The sequence below is a fragment of the Castor canadensis genome, chromosome 15 (assembly GCF_047511655.1).
Source record: "Castor canadensis chromosome 15, mCasCan1.hap1v2, whole genome shotgun sequence".
Taxonomy (NCBI): domain Eukaryota; kingdom Metazoa; phylum Chordata; class Mammalia; order Rodentia; family Castoridae; genus Castor; species Castor canadensis.
In genome coordinates this window covers 92,420,082-92,440,408 of record NC_133400.1, presented here as the reverse complement: position 1 = coordinate 92,440,408, position 20,327 = coordinate 92,420,082, and the positions used below count along the sequence as shown (strand labels likewise).

The 20,327-nt window shown below is 44.8% G+C and overlaps 1 protein-coding gene across 2 annotated transcripts in view; it reads left to right on the top strand.

Annotated features, from left to right (window-relative positions):
- The first annotated feature begins 908 nt into the window (after positions 1-908).
- The window catches only part of Pfkp (phosphofructokinase, platelet), a 57,403-nt gene continuing 37,984 nt past the window's right edge, over positions 909-20,327 (top strand). Inside the window, exons 1-2 of one of the 2 annotated variants that reach the window (XM_074056750.1) lie at positions 909-1,118; positions 13,742-13,815. In XM_074056750.1, the coding sequence (XP_073912851.1) occupies positions 1,007-1,118; positions 13,742-13,815 (186 nt within the window). In that variant the 5' untranslated portion in view covers positions 909-1,006. The remainder of the gene's footprint in view (positions 1,119-13,741; positions 13,816-20,327) is intronic. The other variant, XM_020161357.2, reaches the window with a different exon arrangement.

The window sequence follows — 20,327 nt, the reverse complement described above, 5'->3', positions numbered from 1 at the left end:
GTTACCACTAAAGGAACTGCTTGCAGGATGAGAGTATGTCACATTACAGTAAAGCTCCAGGAAAAAAAAAAAAAAACTTGTTGAAAATCACAAAAGATATTGGATATGGATATTTTGCAACTGTAATTTCCAGTAAAGCCATCAGAGATCTGGTGACAATGCAAGACCAAGGGATTCTTTAAGTGGGAACAGCTGTTCCATCTTCCCCATCCCTTTAGCGCCTTTCCCCACTTTTTTGGCATTCTTCAGCATCCAGATTTGGATTGAAGGGCCCCGTGCACCAGGGCTCCTGTGACGACCAGGAAATCACAGCTTTGTAGTAGCCCAGGCAATGACGCCCACGTTTCTTCATCAATTCGAGGATCCACTCACAGACCTTTCTCTCTGATCTCAGACTGGAGATAAAACCTAGATGGGAGAGGGAAGGTCCCCGGAAAACAAACTATAAGGCAAGCCACCACTCTGAGGGCCGCCCCCAGAAAGAATCCTGCGGGAAGCAGGGCGCGTGCCTCTGCAACAGCTAGGATCGCACCCAAACCGCCGACCCAACAGCCAAAGCTGCCCGGCTGGCCGCGAACCTCCGCACCCACGTGAGGTCTTCGCGCCCATCTGTGACATTTCAATGCCCACTTGAGATTGCAGAACTGTCGCCCAGCTCTCGAGGTACACCCCCCATGTAGCCTCCTCAGCCAGGGATGTTCCCTCCATCAGCCACCTGCCGCGCTACACTCACCCCGCCCCTCACCATTGCGCTTCCCGGTGCGCTGCTCCTTCCCATTCTCCACGCCCAGCCGGTGGCGCGCCCGCGTCTCCGCAGCCCAGACTGACCCCGCCCACGTGCGCGAGCCCCGCCCGCCGCCTCCGCCCATTGGCTCTCGGGCGGGGCGGGGGCGGCTCCTGCCGGGTGCGGGCGGGGCGGTGGTTCCGAGGCTGGCGCGCGTGGCCCAGATCCTCTCACTGCTTGCTGCGCACCCAAGCGATCCGACATCCTTCGGTCTTCCTCACCATGGGCGACGACGCCTCCGCGACCTCCAGGGGCTCCCTGCGGAAGTTCCTTGAGCACCTCTCCGGGGCTGGCAAAGCCATCGGTGTACTGACCAGCGGCGGGGATGCCCAAGGTGCGCGCCCGCCCGCCGCGCGGGCCAGGGCGGGAGAGGAGGGCGGTGGAGGGCAATGCCGGGGAGGAGGAATGAGGGAAATGGGAAGAAGCGTTGGGAGAAGAGGACTTACAAAAAACGAGGGGGAAGTTACAGAGAGCCTGGGAGAAGCGGAAGGCCAGGGGCGGGGAGCAACCCATGCACCTAGGAACCGCATCGCGGGGTCGAGTGCTAAGAATGGAGGGATATAGCGTTAGAATCCTTCGTCAGTTAATTTTCCATCTCCATGTTCATTATACTGACATTGGCAATGAGATCTTTCTGCCTCTGAGTCATAGGATGGAGCCAGGCGTCCCTTCCAAAGCTTAGGTACAGGGCGACCACTGAGATCCCGCAGCATCCACCCCAGCGTGGCCTTCCCAACCCACCTCAAGCCCCGAAATATAGAAAAAAAAAATCGGGGTCTACACGGCGTCTCCAGCCCATTCGCGCCACTCGCGCGGCGCGGGCGGAGTCTGCGCTGCTGCATTGCGGGACGCGGTGGGGAGCGCGCGGGGTCTCACTCGATGTTGCTTGGGCGGCGCCTCAGAGCCTCATGTTTCCGCTTGGGGACTTAAAAAAAAAAGGTTTTCCTCCGCTCTGATCTCCTGCCGTCTTCCGGCTCGTAACAAAACTGAAAACCAAAATGGGTCACTAGGCCTTCCCCGCCAGCCTCTCTTGGACGGGAAAGACCAGGAAGCGGGGACTCCGGGACGTCACCAGCGCTGGGAGCGCGGACTTCTAGCCTTCCCTTTCTCCGCTATAGGGAGGCTAATTTCAAAGCGGAAGAGACCCAAATCTGGAGCCTCTTCGACGTGAGAGACTAAGAGAATATTAAAGATTTAAAAGCGGGGGGTGGTGATGGTTGATGGTGATGATGGTGACTTGGCTGCGCCCCTCGGCCTCTCGCCCTGAATACACGTGGGGGCGCTGGGGTTCCCAGACGGAGGAGTTTTTTGGTCCAAATTAAATCCCTGGTGAAGGTAGAGCCAACCACTAAAAAGTAGATCAGCGCTTATCAGGCGAATTTGCCTGCCCTGGAAACCTTAAACATCGCGCGGGCTGGGCACACGTTTCCCGAGCTGGTTTTGGGTTTTATTTTTCCTTCTTACCCCTGCCCGAGATGAGTCCAAAGGCCCCAGATGCGATGTCCTATTTCTTCACGTATCAGGGCCACACATTGTTGAGGGATGCTCAGGACTTGAGCCCCACTGCCCTCACCTTCTGCCTTCCCAGCAGGTGACCTTCCTTTCGCCCTTGAGCGGGGCGGAGCCGGCGCGAGTGCCGCAGGTTGGAGAGCTTTGGGCACCGCCCCGCCCTCCACGGGCGCCTACGTGATGCCGGGCCCGTCGCAGGGAGTCGTGCGCCCTAGATCCACGACACCCGCGCGCGCGCGTCTTAGCGTCCACTTAGCCGTGCGTCAGGCGCGCGCAGGCTCTGCGCACTGGGATTTCCAGTGAAACCTTCCCGAGGCACCAGTCACTGACCACACCCCACAGACCTACTGTCCACCAGACAAAGCAAGATTGTTGTAGTATTAGTGTTCTAGTAAGGTGATCCCTAGAGTAAACATTCCTTACCGAGGGCTGTTTCTTGGGGAAAGAAGCTGTTGGGATTGGAAAAACAGAAGGGGAGATAAGATGGCTTCAAGTTGCTTAAATAAACACCTGAGGATGTGCTATTATGGGGCTGTCTGGGGATGGAACAGTGAGTGGCTTTCCATCCCGGTGGAAAGGCTTTAAAAGCAATTGCATCCATCCAGAGACCTAGTGGTAGAGCAAATTAGGAAGTACTTTGGATCCTGGGTGGCCAGAGAAGAAACTTCCTACAAGAAGGGGAACTGGGTTCAGCAAGAAGGGGACCTTGCACCAGGGTGGCAAGTTTGACTTTCAAGGTTATTTTGCAGTTTAGATTCTGTATCTGATGAAAAAAAAAATATGGATCATCCTTTTGAAATCCCGGTCCAAATGTTTGCTGCAGTAGTTTGGATGCTTCTGTACAAGCATGTAAAATACTGGTTCAAAGTTTTCTCTGTTACTTACCTAGATCTGCCACTCAGGAGGGAGTTGTAACTATTAACTATAAGTCCATTCTTCAGTGGATACCCTGAAAACCAAAATTACATGAGAACATTGCTTGGTTAGTATAGCCTTAATGGGAGATGACTGCTCTTAGCTCAACAGGTAGCATCAAATAAGGTCATGCTCTTTCAACTGTCACACCTGGGCTGTCCCTGTGGCACCCAACCATGGCTAGTTGGGTGTTATTCCTTGCCAGAAGGAAGACTCCATGTAAACAATCTCCTGGTGTATTGCTCTCTTGGACCTGTTTGAGAGTTTGTATGCATTTGTTTCTGAGAACATCTGCCCTAAGATATACTCAGAGAGCCTGGACTTAGCAACAGGTCCCAGACCCTTTAGGTAGATTCTTCCTTGAGACAATTATCTTTTGTACCCCCTATTCTTTCACAGTTTACCTCATCTTTCTCTGTACTTGATTTTCCCTGAGAAAGAATTTTATTCACAGGAAGAGAAAGGAGAATGCATTCAAATCTTATTTTTAGGGCAATTCTCTAATCAGATGTGAAATTACAGTAAAATTCCATTCTGAAATGATTGTAGTTACTATTTTTTTCTGTTCATTTTATGAACTAGAAGTGTTGCAGTTCCTATCACTAGGACTAATTACATGACTCCAAGATATAAATTTCTTCATTTTAGAGGTGAGAGGAAAGACTCACAAAGAGATAAATTAGGCAAGGCCAGATCGTGTTGTGGCAGGATTTAAACCATATTCTATGAGTGCTCACCTTCAAACACTCCTCACTAGACTGTTCTTTTTTTTGGGGGGGGTGCAGTAATGGGGTTTGAACTTAGGGCCTCACACTTGCTAGGTAGACGCTTTACCAGTTGAACCACTCCACCAGCCTTTTTTTGTTTGTATTGGGTATTTTAGAGGTAGGTCTCATGAACCATTTGCCTGGGACTGGGTTCTAACTGCGACCTCCCTGATCTCTGCCTCCTGAGTAGCTAGGATTACAGGAGTGAACCACTGCCTGGCACCCAGGTTCTTTTCTTTGGTGGTGGGGGATTCTTAGGGATTGAACTCAGGGCCTCATGCTTGCTAAAGGAGAGCTCTACCACTTGAGCCAAGCCCTCAGCCCTTTGGCTTTTAGCTTTTTATCAAAACTCTCACTTTTGCCCAGGCTGGCCTTGGATTGTGATCCTTTTAGCTCTGCTTCTTGAACAGCTGGAATTACAAGTGTGAGTCATCATACTCAGCTAGACTGTGTTTTTAAGGGTTTTTTCTTGGTGTCCTTAAGAGTGAGTCAATCCAGACTTGCTCAAAATTACTCAAAGGACTTTTGATCAACTTTGTTAGTGAGACAGAATATTCCTTTTTACAGTACTAGCAATCAAGGTGGCTAAAATAAATGTCACCCCGATACCAATGTGATAGAGTGCTTTTTTCCCCCAATGGAATTTATGTTACATCATTATGAAGTAAAGTGAAATTGTCCCTGTCTACATTACTGCCTCCTCCAATCCCCACTTAGAGGGTATTTCTTAGGCATTTTTTTTCTCATCTTGTGTGGTTATAAAGTATGTCTGCAAAATATTTTAAATTAATTTCACTTGAACCTCAAAAAGGTTCCACATTGCTAGATAGGCAGGCTTGCCATGACTAAGTGTACACCCTCAGATAATACTGTGTCACATATAAAAATAACTCACAGTCGTAGACACAGGCTGGCTCCTGCATCCTGCTGCATAGTAGAGCTGAAGATGCTCAGGAGCTAACGTGCATCCCTCTAGCAGGCCGAGTCCTTTCTGCCCCTGGCAACATCAACATTTTTATTGACGTTTACTGAAACATACTTACTGAAAGTCCAGTTATTCCGAGTATTTGTAAGTCTTTCCAAGTGCAGTGAGAATAACTAGCATTGAGTGACTTCTTGTCATGTGACAGGCTCAAAGTGCTCTTGGGTGCAACTTACCTCCATTTTACACAAGAGCAAGTGAAGTCAGAGGTGAAGGCTTCCCTGAGAGCTAGAGCCAGACCATGTGGCTGCAGTATGTCTTCACCAGTACAGTTCCTGGTGGAACTGTAGATCCATGGGCCAGCACAGTACATAGCAGATGGCAAACACTCAAATGTCTATTGACTGTCTCACCTGGAGTCATCACTGGAGAGTGACAGGTGACTAGAGTTCCAACTGTTTTCTTGTTTCCTGAAATTATTTAGGTGAATTAAACCCTTACCAATTAAAAGTACCTTTTTATCCTCAGAGCAATGTGTGAACTACCAATGCTTCAAGATGAAAACTGCAGTAAGATGTATGTGGTGGCCATGACTTGACCCAGGGACTCAGTTGGTTCTTCCATCTCACATAGCAGTCTGGCCTCCATATTTATGGCTTCTGTATTTGCAGATCCAGTCAAGTCAAACACAGATGGAAAATATTTTTTTAATGTCATCTGTGCTAAATATGAGTGCCACTGATTTGCATAGCATTTACACTGTATAAGGTATTTGCAAGTAACTGCTAGATGATTTAGAGTGTTGGTAGGGAGTGTGCAGAATATGTAAACATCCCACATCAGCGGGGCACCACAGGCTCATCCTTATAATCCCACCTACTTGAGAGACTGAGAACAGTAGGATTAAGGTTCAAGGCCAGGTTGAACAAAAAAAGAACCACCCCCCCACAACCTTAATCAAAAGATGGACATCTGGCATCCCAGTTAAGTGAGAGGCCATGATCGGGAAGATCCAGGTTCCAGGCCAGCCTGCAAAAAGGTTGGTGAAATACTATATCAACAAAAAAAAAACTGTCCATAGTGGACTGTGTACCTGCAATCCCAGGGATGGGAGGAAGCTCAAAATAGATGGATCTGGGCCAGGCTGACCTGGGCAAAAAAAGCTAGAGGCGTGGCTCAAGCAGTAGAGCACAAGTGTGACTACCTGCGTTTAAACCCCAGTACTGCCAAATAAATAAATATAGTCTAACTCATTTTATAAAAGGGACTTGAGTATCCTTAGATTTTGGTATCCCAGGGGATCCTGGAACCAATTCCCCTAGGATACCAAGGGATGACTGTGTTTATTGAACAGCTAAAGTCCTGTTTGCCCAGAACTGTGTTGCCTGACAGTCTAGTAAGACACAAAGGGACATTTAGAACAATGGACACCAGGCCTCATGCAGCCTTGTGGGCCTTCACGATCCTGGAACTCTACATACACATCCTTTAATGCGATCTTTCCATCTTAAAATGTTAATTCAGCAAAAATTATTGGGCCTAGGAAGCAGTGTGTGAGAATTATAGTGCAAGCCCACTATAGAGTAGGGAGTATTGTGTATCTGCATCATTTTCTCTGTATGGAAATATTTTTTGCATGACATTTTTGAGATGACCCATTAGAAGCTAGACATTTCATCACCTTTTGAAAACACAAAAAACCATGTTTTCCTTTTTGGTTACAGGAAGTGAGAAACTTTTGATAAGAGAACCCAAACCTTCTATCAGGAAGAATTGCGGCTATTTTAAATAAGCTGTGCTCATCTGGTGGGCTGTCAGAAGCCATTAAAATTAGAAATATGAAGATAAGGGAGCAACATATCAAAGACAGACATCAGGCTACAGAACTGTGTGCATCCACTGTTGTTGTGGTGATAAAACCGTGTATAGGAGTGTATAGCAGATGGCTCTCTTAAGGAAAGCGTTGAGTCATGTTTTGAGTTATTCTTTCCAAGCTTTGTCTGGTGTTATATTTTTGTTCATTACAAAGAGTCAGCTGGGAGACCCAGCTCCTCCTTGCCCCTTCTCCATCATTGCATCTTTGCCACTTTGTACTTTGTTTGGAATTACTGTAATTGTGCTTGTCTGGAGGAAAGAAGCAACAGACCATGGCAATACAGTATACCGAGACTTATTTATAGGTCTTGGATCCTGGCTCTGTTATCTGCTAGGGCTGTGTTAGGTCTCCATGTACATTTGTGAGATGAACCAGTTGGAATCACTCAATCTCTTCTCTTCCCCAGCCCTTATCATCAAGGGAAGTCTTCAGGCAACAGTAGGACCACCCAAACAGAAAAGGCAGGACTGCTGGGAGCCTCTGTTAGCGTTACCACTAAGGGCCCATTAGTACGTTTTAACAAACACTGGATGGATGCTGTGAAACTGCAGATGGCTGAATTTGTGGATCTGAGTGAAGCCTGGGATTTGCACTTGGAGGTCACTGGTGGTGGTGGTCTTTCCGGTAGGCTGTAGACCACATAGAGTCAGGGATCCATGGGAAACCTCTGCTTCTAGGAGGTTCTCTAAGAAAACAGCATCCTCATAGCTGCATGTGATTGTTCTCTGACTTTGAGAAGTTTCCTTAATCTAAGACCTGTTATCTAAAAATGTATACATAAGTGACTCCATCAGGAAGGAGTTTTCTGGTTAGAAATGATTGAAAGGGTGGCATATGGTAACCTCAGGCAATCATTCCCTCTCAATTTTTAAGATCTGGGTTGCTATCAGCATTCAGATTTTATTTCTGTTTTTACAGGTGAATAGGTCACCTTCTGTGTGGCAATTTAAGCATGACCAGGGACTCTTCTCTCTGTCACTGTCAGAATAGGGACAGATGGACTGTGTATCTCAGTGGTTGCTGGGAGTTGAAAACGAAGCTGGACCTGAGAAATAGAGCTGCTGTTCCTTGGAGCGGCCCAGGGCAGCCTGAAATATGAGGAAGGAGCCAACAGGAAGCAGCAGGAAGGCCAGGGTGTGGGACCTATGGGAGGAAGTGGTCTTGGGTGAGGTCCTGGCCAGCAGTTCCTAGGTGAGGACTTTGGCTTTACCTTGTGTGAACTGGGAGCCTATGTGGAGACTACTAGCTGCCTTTGATAAAGGTGGCTTTGGGGAGTGGAGTAGAGAGGAGAAGAGGAGGCAGATAGCCTAAGTTGAGGTACTCAGGAAGGTCAGACCACAAATGGAGAGTCAAAGAGGCGATGCTGGGGCATGTAGCAGAATGCCCATGTGCCCACAGGCACACCCTGAGGAGGGGACCAAGGGGTAGGATCATGGTATGGATAGGAACTCAGTTACTGTAACAGAAAGGAAGACAGTATGTGTGAGACAGATACATACAGGTAGGTTGGTAAGAGGTATTCTCTCCAGCAGTGCTTATGATAACAGAAAATGGAAAACAGTGAAAAACCATTCACAGGACATTCCATGAGCTCCTGAAATGGAATATTCACCAAGGGTTACTGAAGAGCTTTGTGTCGATGAATATGGCAAGGCTGTGCACCATACATGGAGTATTATCAGAGAGTAAATTCAAAAGCAGTAGGAGTAGGCTTGTGTTGGTCACCTGTGTCTTACAGGGGTTTTAAGTGGTCTAGTAGCCACATTAATGAAAATAAAAGATGCAGATGCAATAATATCCAAAATATATTTTACTTAACCTACTATTTCAAAACATAACCATTGTGTTATTAAGCTACTTGAAGATTTTTTTCACACATCAGCTCTTCGAAGTCTAGTGAATATTGATACCTACAATACTTTTCAATTTGGATAGGATGCACATAGCCAGAGGCTACCCTGTAGGTCAGTGTGGTCAGAGGAGACATGGATAGTGTGCTGCTGTCATCCCTAAGTGAGGGTTTTTGTGAAAGCTTTGAGCGTACACAGGGCACAGCTGACAGTGGTCGTGAAGTTTGCCCTGGGCACTGGAATGCGCACACTCCTGACACACTCCGGCTTCAGGCTGGCCTGAAGTATTCTTTTCCAGATTCCATTTGGCTAACTTCCCTCACCTTCTTCAGTTCCTTTCTCAAACATCACTGCTCAGGGAAGTTACTCCAGTTAACTGATGCTCGATTGACCATTGCAGCCCCTCTTGGCATCTTCCACACTCTCAGCATAGCCCTGCTTTGCTTGTTATTTTTCTCCTTAGCACTTATAGCCCTTTTGTCAATGACTATACTTATTTACTTCATTTATTTACTTTTGGTGCTGGAAACCAAACACAGGGCGCCACAATTGCTAGGCAAGCACCCTACCACTGCACTAAATCTCTCACTGCTTCCAGTGGGTATAATTTGATTGTTTAGCATGTTTATTGCTTATCAGTCCTGATAAGTCCTGACTGCAGCCTGACTGTATCCCACCAGGGCCAGTCTTTTGTCAAAGAAGTAGCCTAACAGTATCTGGCAAGGAGTAGACATGCACAAATGTGTATGAAATGGTTGGATGAATGAGGACATTCTTTACAGGTATATGTGACCTTAAGCCATGGCAGTGGTTTAGACAGTCCAGGAGGCTGGAGAGGCTCTCAGCTTAATCTCTAGGAACCATGATGGTTTATGGTTAATGATCCCTTTGGAATCATTCCCCTCCCCCCACAACACACACCTGAATTGTTTGAAGAGAAAGATTTATGAAGAAGTTTAGTAGCAAGAGTGAGGTAGGCATGCTTAAAGTTTATTTTTTGAGAAACCAATGGGAGGAGTGAGCAACTTGACTTTATTTTTCCAAAAGAAATGTGAATCTTGAAATTAGTAAGTCAATGATGATGATAAGTACTGTGAAATATGAAAGTACTGTCAAAAGGATTAAGTAGGGCATTTATTGCACTCTGTAGAGTATAGTCACTAAGTTCTTGCTTTTTTAATTTGATTTTTTTAATTGTTATATGGTGTGTGTACTTACCTTCTTGGATACAGTGTTGTGACTGGATGCATGTTTACAGTGTATGAATGATCAAATAAGACTTAAGTGTAACTAGCCCTTCCAGCTCCTCAGACGGCATCATTTCAAATTAACTCATAACTTAAATGTTATCAGAGCAGAATCTCAAGAAGCGTTTGGAAATGGGGAGGTCCACCTCAGAGTAGCCAATAAATAAGGATTTATCTAATACTTTCTTACCAGGCACATGTGCCTGTGGATGCGTGGAAGACTAACTTGCAGGAAGCAGTGAGCTTGTCACTATCTTACCTGCACTAGAGTTTAGTGAGAAGCTACCTAAGAATGTATAATACCAAGAAAATAATTATCTGTCCTCTCTGTTGCACTTAGTTATCACAAATTTCCCACTTAACTGCTCCCTAGTTGTCTCAAAGTTTGTTTTTGGTTCTCATAACTATTAGGTTGAGAAAAGGCATGTTAGACCGAAATGCACCTAGAGATAGATGAGGGAAAGCCATGTTAGATTGGAAGAAGCACAGAGAATTAGGTGAGAAGACTGCTTAGTATGTCAGCACAGGCTTTACTGGGGAGCAGAAACCTGCAGAATGGGCTAACCAGCAAGAGAGCAGAAATCCACTGCCACATACAGGCCTGGGAGTAGTTATAGGTGGTTAACAGAAGTCCCAGGAAGGTCGCTGGGTGGGAAAATCCTTATGGACCCTCAGACCCTCCTCAGATAAAGGGTGGGTTATTCTGTTGGGACCCATATTTCCAACATATTCATTCTTCCAGGCCTGATGGGGAGTTTCTGGTAAATGGCTAAAGGTAGATTTTTGTTATTCTTTAGGACCAAGTCTGGGATTCCAGTAAGCCACTTGCAAGGGAGAGCAGAACTGGGCCTAATGTGGTGCCCTATGTTCACCCTAACAATAATAAGATGTACTTTCCCCCAGGATTGGGAATTAGATTTTTGGCAAATATTGTTACTCTCCAAATATTAAGGTTCTTGCTGGCTAGGAAGATTACATTTTCCCATAGGTATACTTATGAATGTTGTTCTGTTCCCAGGTCAGGCTGCCAAAACCAAACCAAACCAATGACCCCCCTCTATGCCAGAACTGCTCCTAAAAAACAGTAGTTTGAGTGTTGAGTGGAAAATGCAGAAACAAACCTTAAGTCCCAAATGACCAAGTGGTTGAGGGTAAGGATAGCCCCAAGCAAAATGATGAAACAAAATATTTACCATGGAGACAATAAAACCCAAACTGCAAGGATCCTTGTCTAGATGTTGTCTTATTTCTTTCCCCCTTGCTTCCTGACCTCCAGGGCCCTGATTCCTGCTGACCCTTTACAGAACCTGCATGGAAGGGGGCCCCCCCTTTCTCACTTCAACCTCCAAGACTCACCATGAGCCATACTCTGCAGCTTGTTTGCACCCCAATTCAAAGGAGGAGCCTAAAATCCAACAAGCACCTCCCCTAAGCAATTAAACAGGAATGTACCCCCAAGGCATTCTGTCCCCAGAGTTCCCTTTGGTGATTCTAATGCACAGTCATTGTGATGGAGGAAACTGGGAAGCCTTTTAAATTAAAATGAGATCAGGGTTTCAATTGCAGCTTTGGCCTTTTATTAATTTTGGTACCTTTCACTAATCCGTTTATCCCCTCAGAACCCCAGTTTTCTCACCCCTCTAGGGGGTTTTCCAGCCCTCACAGGCTTCCAGTGAGATTTCACCCAGCCTCTTAGCTTCCAGGTCTCTGGCTGTGAGTGAGGTACTGCTCTGCAGAGATGCTATTGAGAATGCCTCGAAAAGGAGGGAAAAAGGTATGCTGCTTTAGCTGGTTTAGCTCTATTATGAGAATTTGTAAGTGAAATAGAGCCCTCTACGGCTTAGAGCTGTGTTTCTTAGTGGGGCTCAGGAACTTGTTAGAAATGCAGACTCTCAGGGTGGACCTGAGAAGCCCTGGGAGCGCCCAGCAGCCTTTGCTGGACCCAGACCAGGGCTGTGGGTGAACTGCTGGAGAGGCATCCTGCTACCAGGTGATGAAGGACCCCAATGAGGAGCACAGGCAGGGCCCACGCTGAGGTTCAAGCAGACGAAATTCCCAGTGCCACCAAACAGATAGGGGAGTCCCCAGGGCATGTGGAGAGTCCCCTCTCCCTATACCCCCAGGTTGGGTTTTCTTCCCACTGGTCCTGGAATCCAGGGGAGGAGCATGGTATGTATACTTTAGAACGAAATATCTTTTTGATGTAGAAAACTTTCCATACATACTGTTGAGTGCCAGGACTCCCATACAAATTCTCCAAGGAGGCAGGGTTTTCATGGCTGTTTTCTATAATTATCTTTTTTTTTTCTTTTTTATGGTACTTGGGTTTGAACACAGGGCCTCAAGATGGCAAGCCCTCTACGACTTGACTCACTCCACAGCCCTTTACTCTTTAGTTATTTTTGTGCTTCTGCCTGGGCCAGTGTTAGGCCCATCTCCTAAGTAGCTTCAATTACAGGCGTGGACTACCACACATGGGTTGCAATTGTCTTTTTAAATAAAAGTCTGTAAGTTATTTGCAAAAACAAGCAAGAGAAAAATTGCCTTGATCATTCCAGCCGATATCTGGCGTGGATAACGTTGGAGGGATTCAGCGAGATTTAGGGAGAAGCAGTAGGAAAGGGGTCATCATTTTAGTTAACAGGAGTTGTTGAGGATTTTAGTAGTAACCAGCTTGAATGACAGAGGAAAACTGTGTTGCTTAGCAAGACAGAGAATAATGACCTGGGTAACTTAATTCACTGCCCTTGGAAACAGAGTCTGACCTTCGTGAGAGATGGTTCCTGATTCATCGGTAGGTTATTGAAATTTCTTCTGTAATAAACTGGGTTTCACTATGAAGTCATAAAACTACTAATTGTGTACGTGTGCCAGTGTATGTAGACACTGGGTGAAATTATCATGTGTGTATATGCCCACTTTCTCTGCTCGATAGAGAATTGTCAAGCACAACCTTTCAGAGGCAGTTGTCTTATTCAGCATTGCACTCTGAGAGCCACATAATTTGGGATTTTTACCAGTTCACCATACAAGTATACCTGAGCTTAGTCTCCTTGACAGTCACACCATACTCTTGGAGAGTCGCGGCTGCTTGTATTTGTGCATTTAACTTATTAAAAGTATGGCTTTATTTCCCACATTCTGCGATGTGGTCTTCATTCCTTGTCACTCTCTCCTGATGGGCCTTAGCTAAGAAAATGATGCAGGATTCTTCAGATTCTTTGCCACTAGGCGGGGAGGAATTCAAGTATGTTTTCAGCTTCCAAAAAGAATGACTTTGGTGGGAAGCAAAATTGAGTCCAGTGGACTTTGGACTTACGTAAGACCTTGCATAGCTGCTCTTAATTTCTTTGATGTAAGTATGAAACGTGTCCTTGATTTATCTAGATTTGATATGATTATTTGTAGTAAGCAGGCTTAGTTTACCTTTGATTCTAAGAAAATTACGTGATGAAGTCGTTTTTGATATCCTCTTCAAATCACAAACCAGTTGCCCCTTTCAGTATTAATCTCTTTAAATTTGGCTTAATATAAACATCTGTCCTCTGTGTTGTTTCCTGATGATTTGATGGAGTAACCTGCATATTTGTACTGAGCCAGGAGGTGACATTCTGAGCTGAAAGTGTGGTGGGTTCTTCTGTGACAGTACCCGGCATGGATGAACCCTAGTGTGCCGGGCACCCTGCTTTCTATTTGCTGTTTGTCTTAATCATTGCACTAATCCTGGAGGTGTATGTCCTACTCTTTTCTCATGTTAGGAAACAGAAGGATAGGAAAGGTTATGCAGTCTACCCAGGTCTTGGTTAATTAACGGGAGAACCAGAATGGACCCCAGGCTCATCAATAACAGTTGTTCCTTTTCCTTTTACAGGTATGAATGCTGCTGTCCGTGCTGTGGTGCGCATGGGAATATACGTGGGGGCCAAAGTGTACTTTATATGTGAGGTCAGTGTTTGCTTCCATTTATGATTTCTCTGACTGACTCAGTGACGGTGCCTCCCACTTGCTCAAAGCCCAGCACTACCAGCTATGTCTTCAGGCCAAACCTGCCTTCCAGTGCCGAGCATAGGAAGTGAGGAGAGAAGGGAGATAAGACAGAGCACAAAAGTCATTCTGGTACCAACTTCCTGGTCTTGGTTTACAGGGTCAGTGATCCTGAGTGGTTGTGTTAGTCTGTAGTGCTCATTCCTACACAAGGGGTGTGACTTCAGTAAGCACTAGGAGAAATGGGAAAAAATGGACACGGAGAGTTTTTCGTCATTAATGGAAAATCTAAACTGCCTATCTAGTACCTACTCATGCCTTAGCTTTAAAATGGGGAAGCTGTGAATAAACAGCAGGGAAGACTTCGTCTCCTAATGTTGAAGTCCTGGCGACTCAGAAATAGGTAAACCTTGGAGAGAATGTTCTAAGATAGTTCTGACCACTTTCTTTATATCAAGAACTATGAGATAAATTTCATATTTAATTTTTTTTAAATTTATAAAATGCAAGACAGCTACCTTTAAAACTGGAAAGAATAATTTTTTTAAAGAAAAAAATGTTTTTCTTTTAATACCATCCTTGTTGTTTTAGTTTGAATCCTCCCAGCATTGTATATGTAAAAGACTAGAAGGAAGTAGTCACGTTGTAAGCTGAGCATGGTGATGCATACCTGTAATCCCAGCGCTCAGAAGTGGGAGGCAGGAGGCTGTTGATTTCAAGGCCAGCCAGGAATACATAGGAAGACCCTGTCTCAAACACCAAACTAAATCAATCCAAAACAACCAAAAAAGAAAAATAAAAAAATGGAGCAAATATATTTTATATACTGTTTCCAGTTATAGTATGGATATTGTCTGTTCACTAAATAGAATGCAACAATGGGTTTAGATGTTTGCACAGTATTTAATCAAATTGATGTCTCGTCATTTATTTGACCCTTCGCTCCATGACCATTGGACTATGTAGGTTACTTTTTCCACTATCATAACACACAGCATCTATATTAGTATTTAAAGTTGTTCAGGCCAGGCGCCAGAGGCTCACAACTGTAATCCTGGCTTCTCAGAAGGCAGAGATCAGGAGGATCATGGTTCAAAGCCAACTATGGCAAATAGTTCTCGAGACCCCATCTCGAAAAAAAGAGCTGGTGGAGTGGCTCAAGGTGTAGGCCCTGAGTTCAAACCCCAGTACCTCAAAAAAAACTGTTCGGTGTTTTGTGTGACTACCTTGATCCCAGGATACGGTATTGACTAAGTTAAAAGGATGATCAGTACAGTGGGTGTTCGTGGCCAAAGTGATTTTGAAATTACTTCTAACCCCTTCCTTCACCCCATCCCCAGCTCCAGCTATGCACATGGCAAGGTCGTGACACCGGATCCCTGCCAGATGTGTGCCTGACTCCAGAGCTGGCGAGATTCCTCTATTTGTTTACTAAGTCATTTGAAGTGGCCTTTCCTATTCTTTGCTCATTTATCTTCACAAACACATTTTTATGTCATTTGCTGGAAAGAGGTTTTCTCCTGTGCTGTGGTTTGCTTTTAAGACCATGGTTATATGGTGGCTGCCTGATTGGGACAATTGTAAAACAGTGGGTCCTAATCCTTAGCATTTCCAGGCTGTAGTTTTATCATTTTTTGTTTGGCTCATTTTAAGGTCAAATTGCCCTTGTGAATTTCCATTACTGGGCTGTGACCCTGAAGGCTGCCATCCCCTGCTCTGTGATGTGGAATGAGCACATTAGCGTCAGTGTCCGTCACAGTCCCCTTTCCCTTCATTACCTTCAAGTTTGCACGCAGATACCCGGGTCTGTCATCTGGACCAATCTGTTACCTGTTGTGCTCTTGCTATGGAATGTGTGTGTGTGTGCACATTAAGATCTCTCTCTGCCTCTCTCTCATATCTCATATCTTCCACATATCTCGTTCCCATTGGAGGGGAGGACATGTGTTCTACGTTGGGTCTTTAGGGAGAACTATACATTCTGGCCTGAAAAGAGTTCCTAATATGTGAATCTAGTTTTTAAAAAGCTTCTTTGGGGTTGGAGCAGCCTCTGATGAGGTTTTCCTGTTAAAATCAGCAAAGCGTTTTCAAACTCACCCTAGACTTAGAGTGTACGGAACATTTCCCCAGGATTCCGTGTGATTTTAATGACCTGCTGCAGTTCTTTTCTTCTCTGATCACGCTACCAGGAGGCACCTTGTAGAAGTTCACTCATAACTCATGGACTTGATCTCAGTGGTGACTTTGTGGGGTGTGGGAGGGAAGGAAGGAAGTTATATTTCTTAACAGAAATAACTCGTCTTAACAGTTTGCTTTCTAAAAGCTGCTGCTCCTCATTTGCAGGGTTAGAAGAGCTCACCCTCTGACTCCCAGCCCAGGATGGGGGAGTGACTTACTCCCACGATAGTTGCCAGTGTTAGACGACATGCTGGATGATCTCATTATTGAATGGGAAAATTGCTACTGGTATCTAGGGGGTAAGACCAGGATGTTATCCAACACCCCAAAATAGACAAGGCAGCAACTACCACATGGAATCAGCCAGCCCCAAATAGCAGTAGTACCAAGGTTGACAAATCCTGCCTTAAACACCCATCTTTATATTTGGTTTGAATGTTGAAAGCTGGGGAGAAAGGGGTGAGTCTGATGGATAGGCAAAGTTTTAACCTTTCATATAGTAATTGGTCAACTTCAAGTTCTTTCTCAGACTTTAGTGTTTTGTTTTTGTGGAAGGAGTTGTGTCTCTTTATTTTGTTATGGGTCATTGTGTCCTGTAGTCTATCTGAATTCTGGTCATATTTAGCTGTCCACCAGACCAGATCTTTGTCAACCAGATTTCATACATTCCAGATCAACTGAGGAATTGCTGTAGAAAACATCTCGTAGTCCTACATCCAAGAACACGTGGTATTTCTTTTGAGGTAAATAGTATTTATTCTGAACATCATGTATTAGTCACAGTCCTCCAGAGAAACAGAACCAGTAGAATATATATAATTACAAGAAGGCTTTATTCAATTGGCTCATACAATCAGAGTCTGAAAAGGCCCACAGTAGTCATCTGCAGGCTGGAGATTCAGGGACATCGGTAGCTTCTTGGTTCAAGAAGCTGGAAGACTCAGAATGAGTGAGATGCCAATGAAGCATCCCCAGGCCAAGGTGCTAAAGCCTGCTGGAGAAGCACTGGTGCAAGTCCAGGTTCAAAGGCTAAACAACCTAGAGTTCTGTGGTGATAACCACAGAAAAATTTACCCACTAAGAAGGGGCACATTTTTTTTCTTCCACCTGGGCCTGCAGTCTTTTGGATGTGCCAACCACATTCAGGGTGAGTTTTCCCCACTTGATTCAGTGGCACACACACCAGTCTTCTCTGAAACACCCTCACAGACACACCAAGAAATGTGTTTTACCAATGTTCTAGGTGTCCCTGAGTTTAGGCAAGTTGACACCTAAAATTGACTAGAAAAGTGGGGGCTCTGAGGTCCTCAGTGCCCAGTAGGTAGCAAAGGTGTTCAGTACTTGCATTTTCTTGGGGCTGCATTTCTCACTTCCTCTCTGGGGTGTGGAGGAGGAGATAATGGGAATCTTTGGCTGGTGTAAGCTCTTCTTCCTGCCCTTTCCCTCACTGGGGAATGAGGAGTCCTGACTCTGGTTGGCTCGAATTTTGTTTAGGGATTTCTCCAGTTCTTCCTTTGAGCTATTGCCCAAAAAAAAAAAAAAAAAGTGTGCAAATAATGTTTTAGGACTATCCGATTTTTTTATGGTAACTGTTTTATTAGTAATTGGTACCTTACATAGTGGGTGTCTCATAGCTGAATGTAGTATTTTTTGTTCCTTGGCACACAGAATGACCTGGACCTTGAAATCCTGTCTTATTGGGAGGAAATAAGAATAGTCTGAATATCAAGTCCTTTGAATTGAATCCACCTGTCTGGAGATAATAGTATGCTTCTATAACACCCCTCCCCCACATAGAAAGAGATAGATCACTCATGGCATCCATCTTACCTTATTTGGAGTTCCTTGGAAAAGAATTCACAGTCCCACCTCAGACCAATGGACTTTGCACAAGTAGTAGTTTCTTTGCTGAGTAACAATGAATGTTATCTAATTGAATTCAGTCAGTTCAGAGTATCATTGTGTATTACAACCAGAAAAATTCTGTATCTATAATTAAAAATCTTGAAATCTCTAAGTTGGCTGACCTGGTGTAAGGCTGTGTATCATCCTGGCTCATCCTGCCTGGTATGAAGAGTGCATACACACCTTTCTCGACAGAGGTGGGTTTCATGAGCATGCTTTTGAGTGCCCCAGGTAACCTACACAGTAACATCTATACTAATTTCTAAAATCTACAACTTTCTGAATCCTGGCATGCCTCTCCCAGAGTTTGGGTAAAGGATTGTGGACCTACAGTAAGCAGCCCAGTGCCTGGGGATGAATAAGTTAACCCTTTGATCCTGTGTGTTTCTGTGCCCAGTGAAAATGATATCTGCCTTTCTGCCTTGCTGATAGAATGCACATGGAGGAACTGTGAGCAGTAATGGTGTGGAGGCTGTTTGAGGGTGGAACAAGGAGTGCTTGCCTTTGACTCCATTGCTTTGTGGCCATGCACAGAATTGGGGTGTGTGACTGAATTTATTTATTCATAGGCCTTCTGGGAATTGTGGCTGTCCAGCTGTCATCTAATTATGCTCTTCGGGTCATGTCTACATTGTGGCATTTGGGGTGGGATAATTCCGGGGCAGGGAGAAGGAGGACAATGGTGAATCCTGCCTCTACCCACTGGGTACGGGAGCGTTCTTCCCCCTCATAGTCATGACAGTCAACAACCTTGCTTGACATTGTGAGATGTCCGCTAGGGAGCAAAATCACCTCCATTGAGGACCACTATTCTTGATCTGCTTGGGCTCAAATTTAGAACATGCCTGGTATTATTTGTTTTTTTAAAAAACATCCTTCAGTAATTTTTCCAACATTTCTGTTAACTTACGGTTTAGTTACAAAGAGTTTTCTAGGTTAACAACAGACCAAACCAGTTAAACAGGTTAGTACTAATTAACTTAAATAAAGGAGTTTTTGTTTCATTAGTAGACAGTGTGTGCAAAGTGTGTTAATCTGAAAACCCTGGTACATCTGGTGCAAGTCTGGCACTTGGTTAGGCTGAGCTGTTCTGGCTGGCTGCTGCTGCAGTCCTATAAATCTGGGGCAGGCCTACGTGTGGTGCATGCCGAGCCCTTGGGCTGTCAAGAGATGGAAAGGGCCATCAGATTAATCTATTCTTTTCTGCCTAGGAAGCCAATTGTGTTTTTGTTTTTTAATATTCTCGTTAAGGTATGCTTTTTCCTTAAAAACTTGCAGAAAGCTTTACTTGTTGGAGGTGGTGTTGACAAGAACAACAAATTCTTTGTGGAAAAGGCTGTGGCCAGGAAAGGTTGTGCTGCCCTGGTTTTAGGTGGATCCAAACCAATGTGCAAAGAGTCATTAAGTTAGCCTGGTGTTGTTATCATGGCCACTGAAAACAATCATCTTGCTGTTTTAAGTTGAATACACAGGTTTGATATACTGTTGTTGGAGGTTATTCTGCCTATAGCCTTTATATGTGATTAATTTAAACATCTTTCATGTTCTAAAGAAACTTTTAGCATTACAGTACTGCACACGGCAGCCATTCCTAAATACTGGCAGAGTTCCTCTCTCATCTTCTACACCCTGAAAAAAAAAGGTGAGGAAGAATTTAGCAGCTAATCTTATTGTTATTAAAAGCAACAAATTCTAAACATGTTAAGCTGTGTGCTGTCTTCATATTGTAAAAGGATAAGGGACATGGGGGCATCCCCAGCACATAATCCTGTGGCCTTGACAGGCCTGCTGAGTCAGGACCTGTGTCACCATCCCTGCTACTCCAGGGGCCTGAGGATCTGCGCTTGCTAACTTCCAGTTGGCATCCTTCTCCTTGGGGAGAACCAGATGCATCACAGGCTGACCTTCTTCCCTGAGCTTGAATTATTGGCACATAATCTTAGCTTGTCTTGTTTTGAGTTCTGACATTATGGCTTGACTTAATATACCAATAAGAAGTTTTAATTTATTAATTGATTGCATCATTTTTTTCCTTTCCTAATAGAAATCCCTTCTTTGTCAGAAGAATCATTATTTTCTTCTTGGATAGACCACACCCCAGCCTTCCAGTGTTAAAGATGAGAAATGCAAAAGCCTTTCCAACCTTCATCTTTTTACTCAATTTCTGGCCCTCAGCAGCATGGGAGTTCAATTGGTAGGCTCACAGCTGGAGGAGGGGACAAGAACGTGACTTCTGTGTAGATATGTGTAATCCAGTAATGCCTATGAGTAAGACTGCTGGACAGAACAACAGGTCACAACATCAGTGCTGACTTTCTAGGACAGGTCTGCTTTTCCTATCTTGTTTCTTCTGTCGCTCATTCTGGTTTCCATCTTCCTCCAACAGTTTT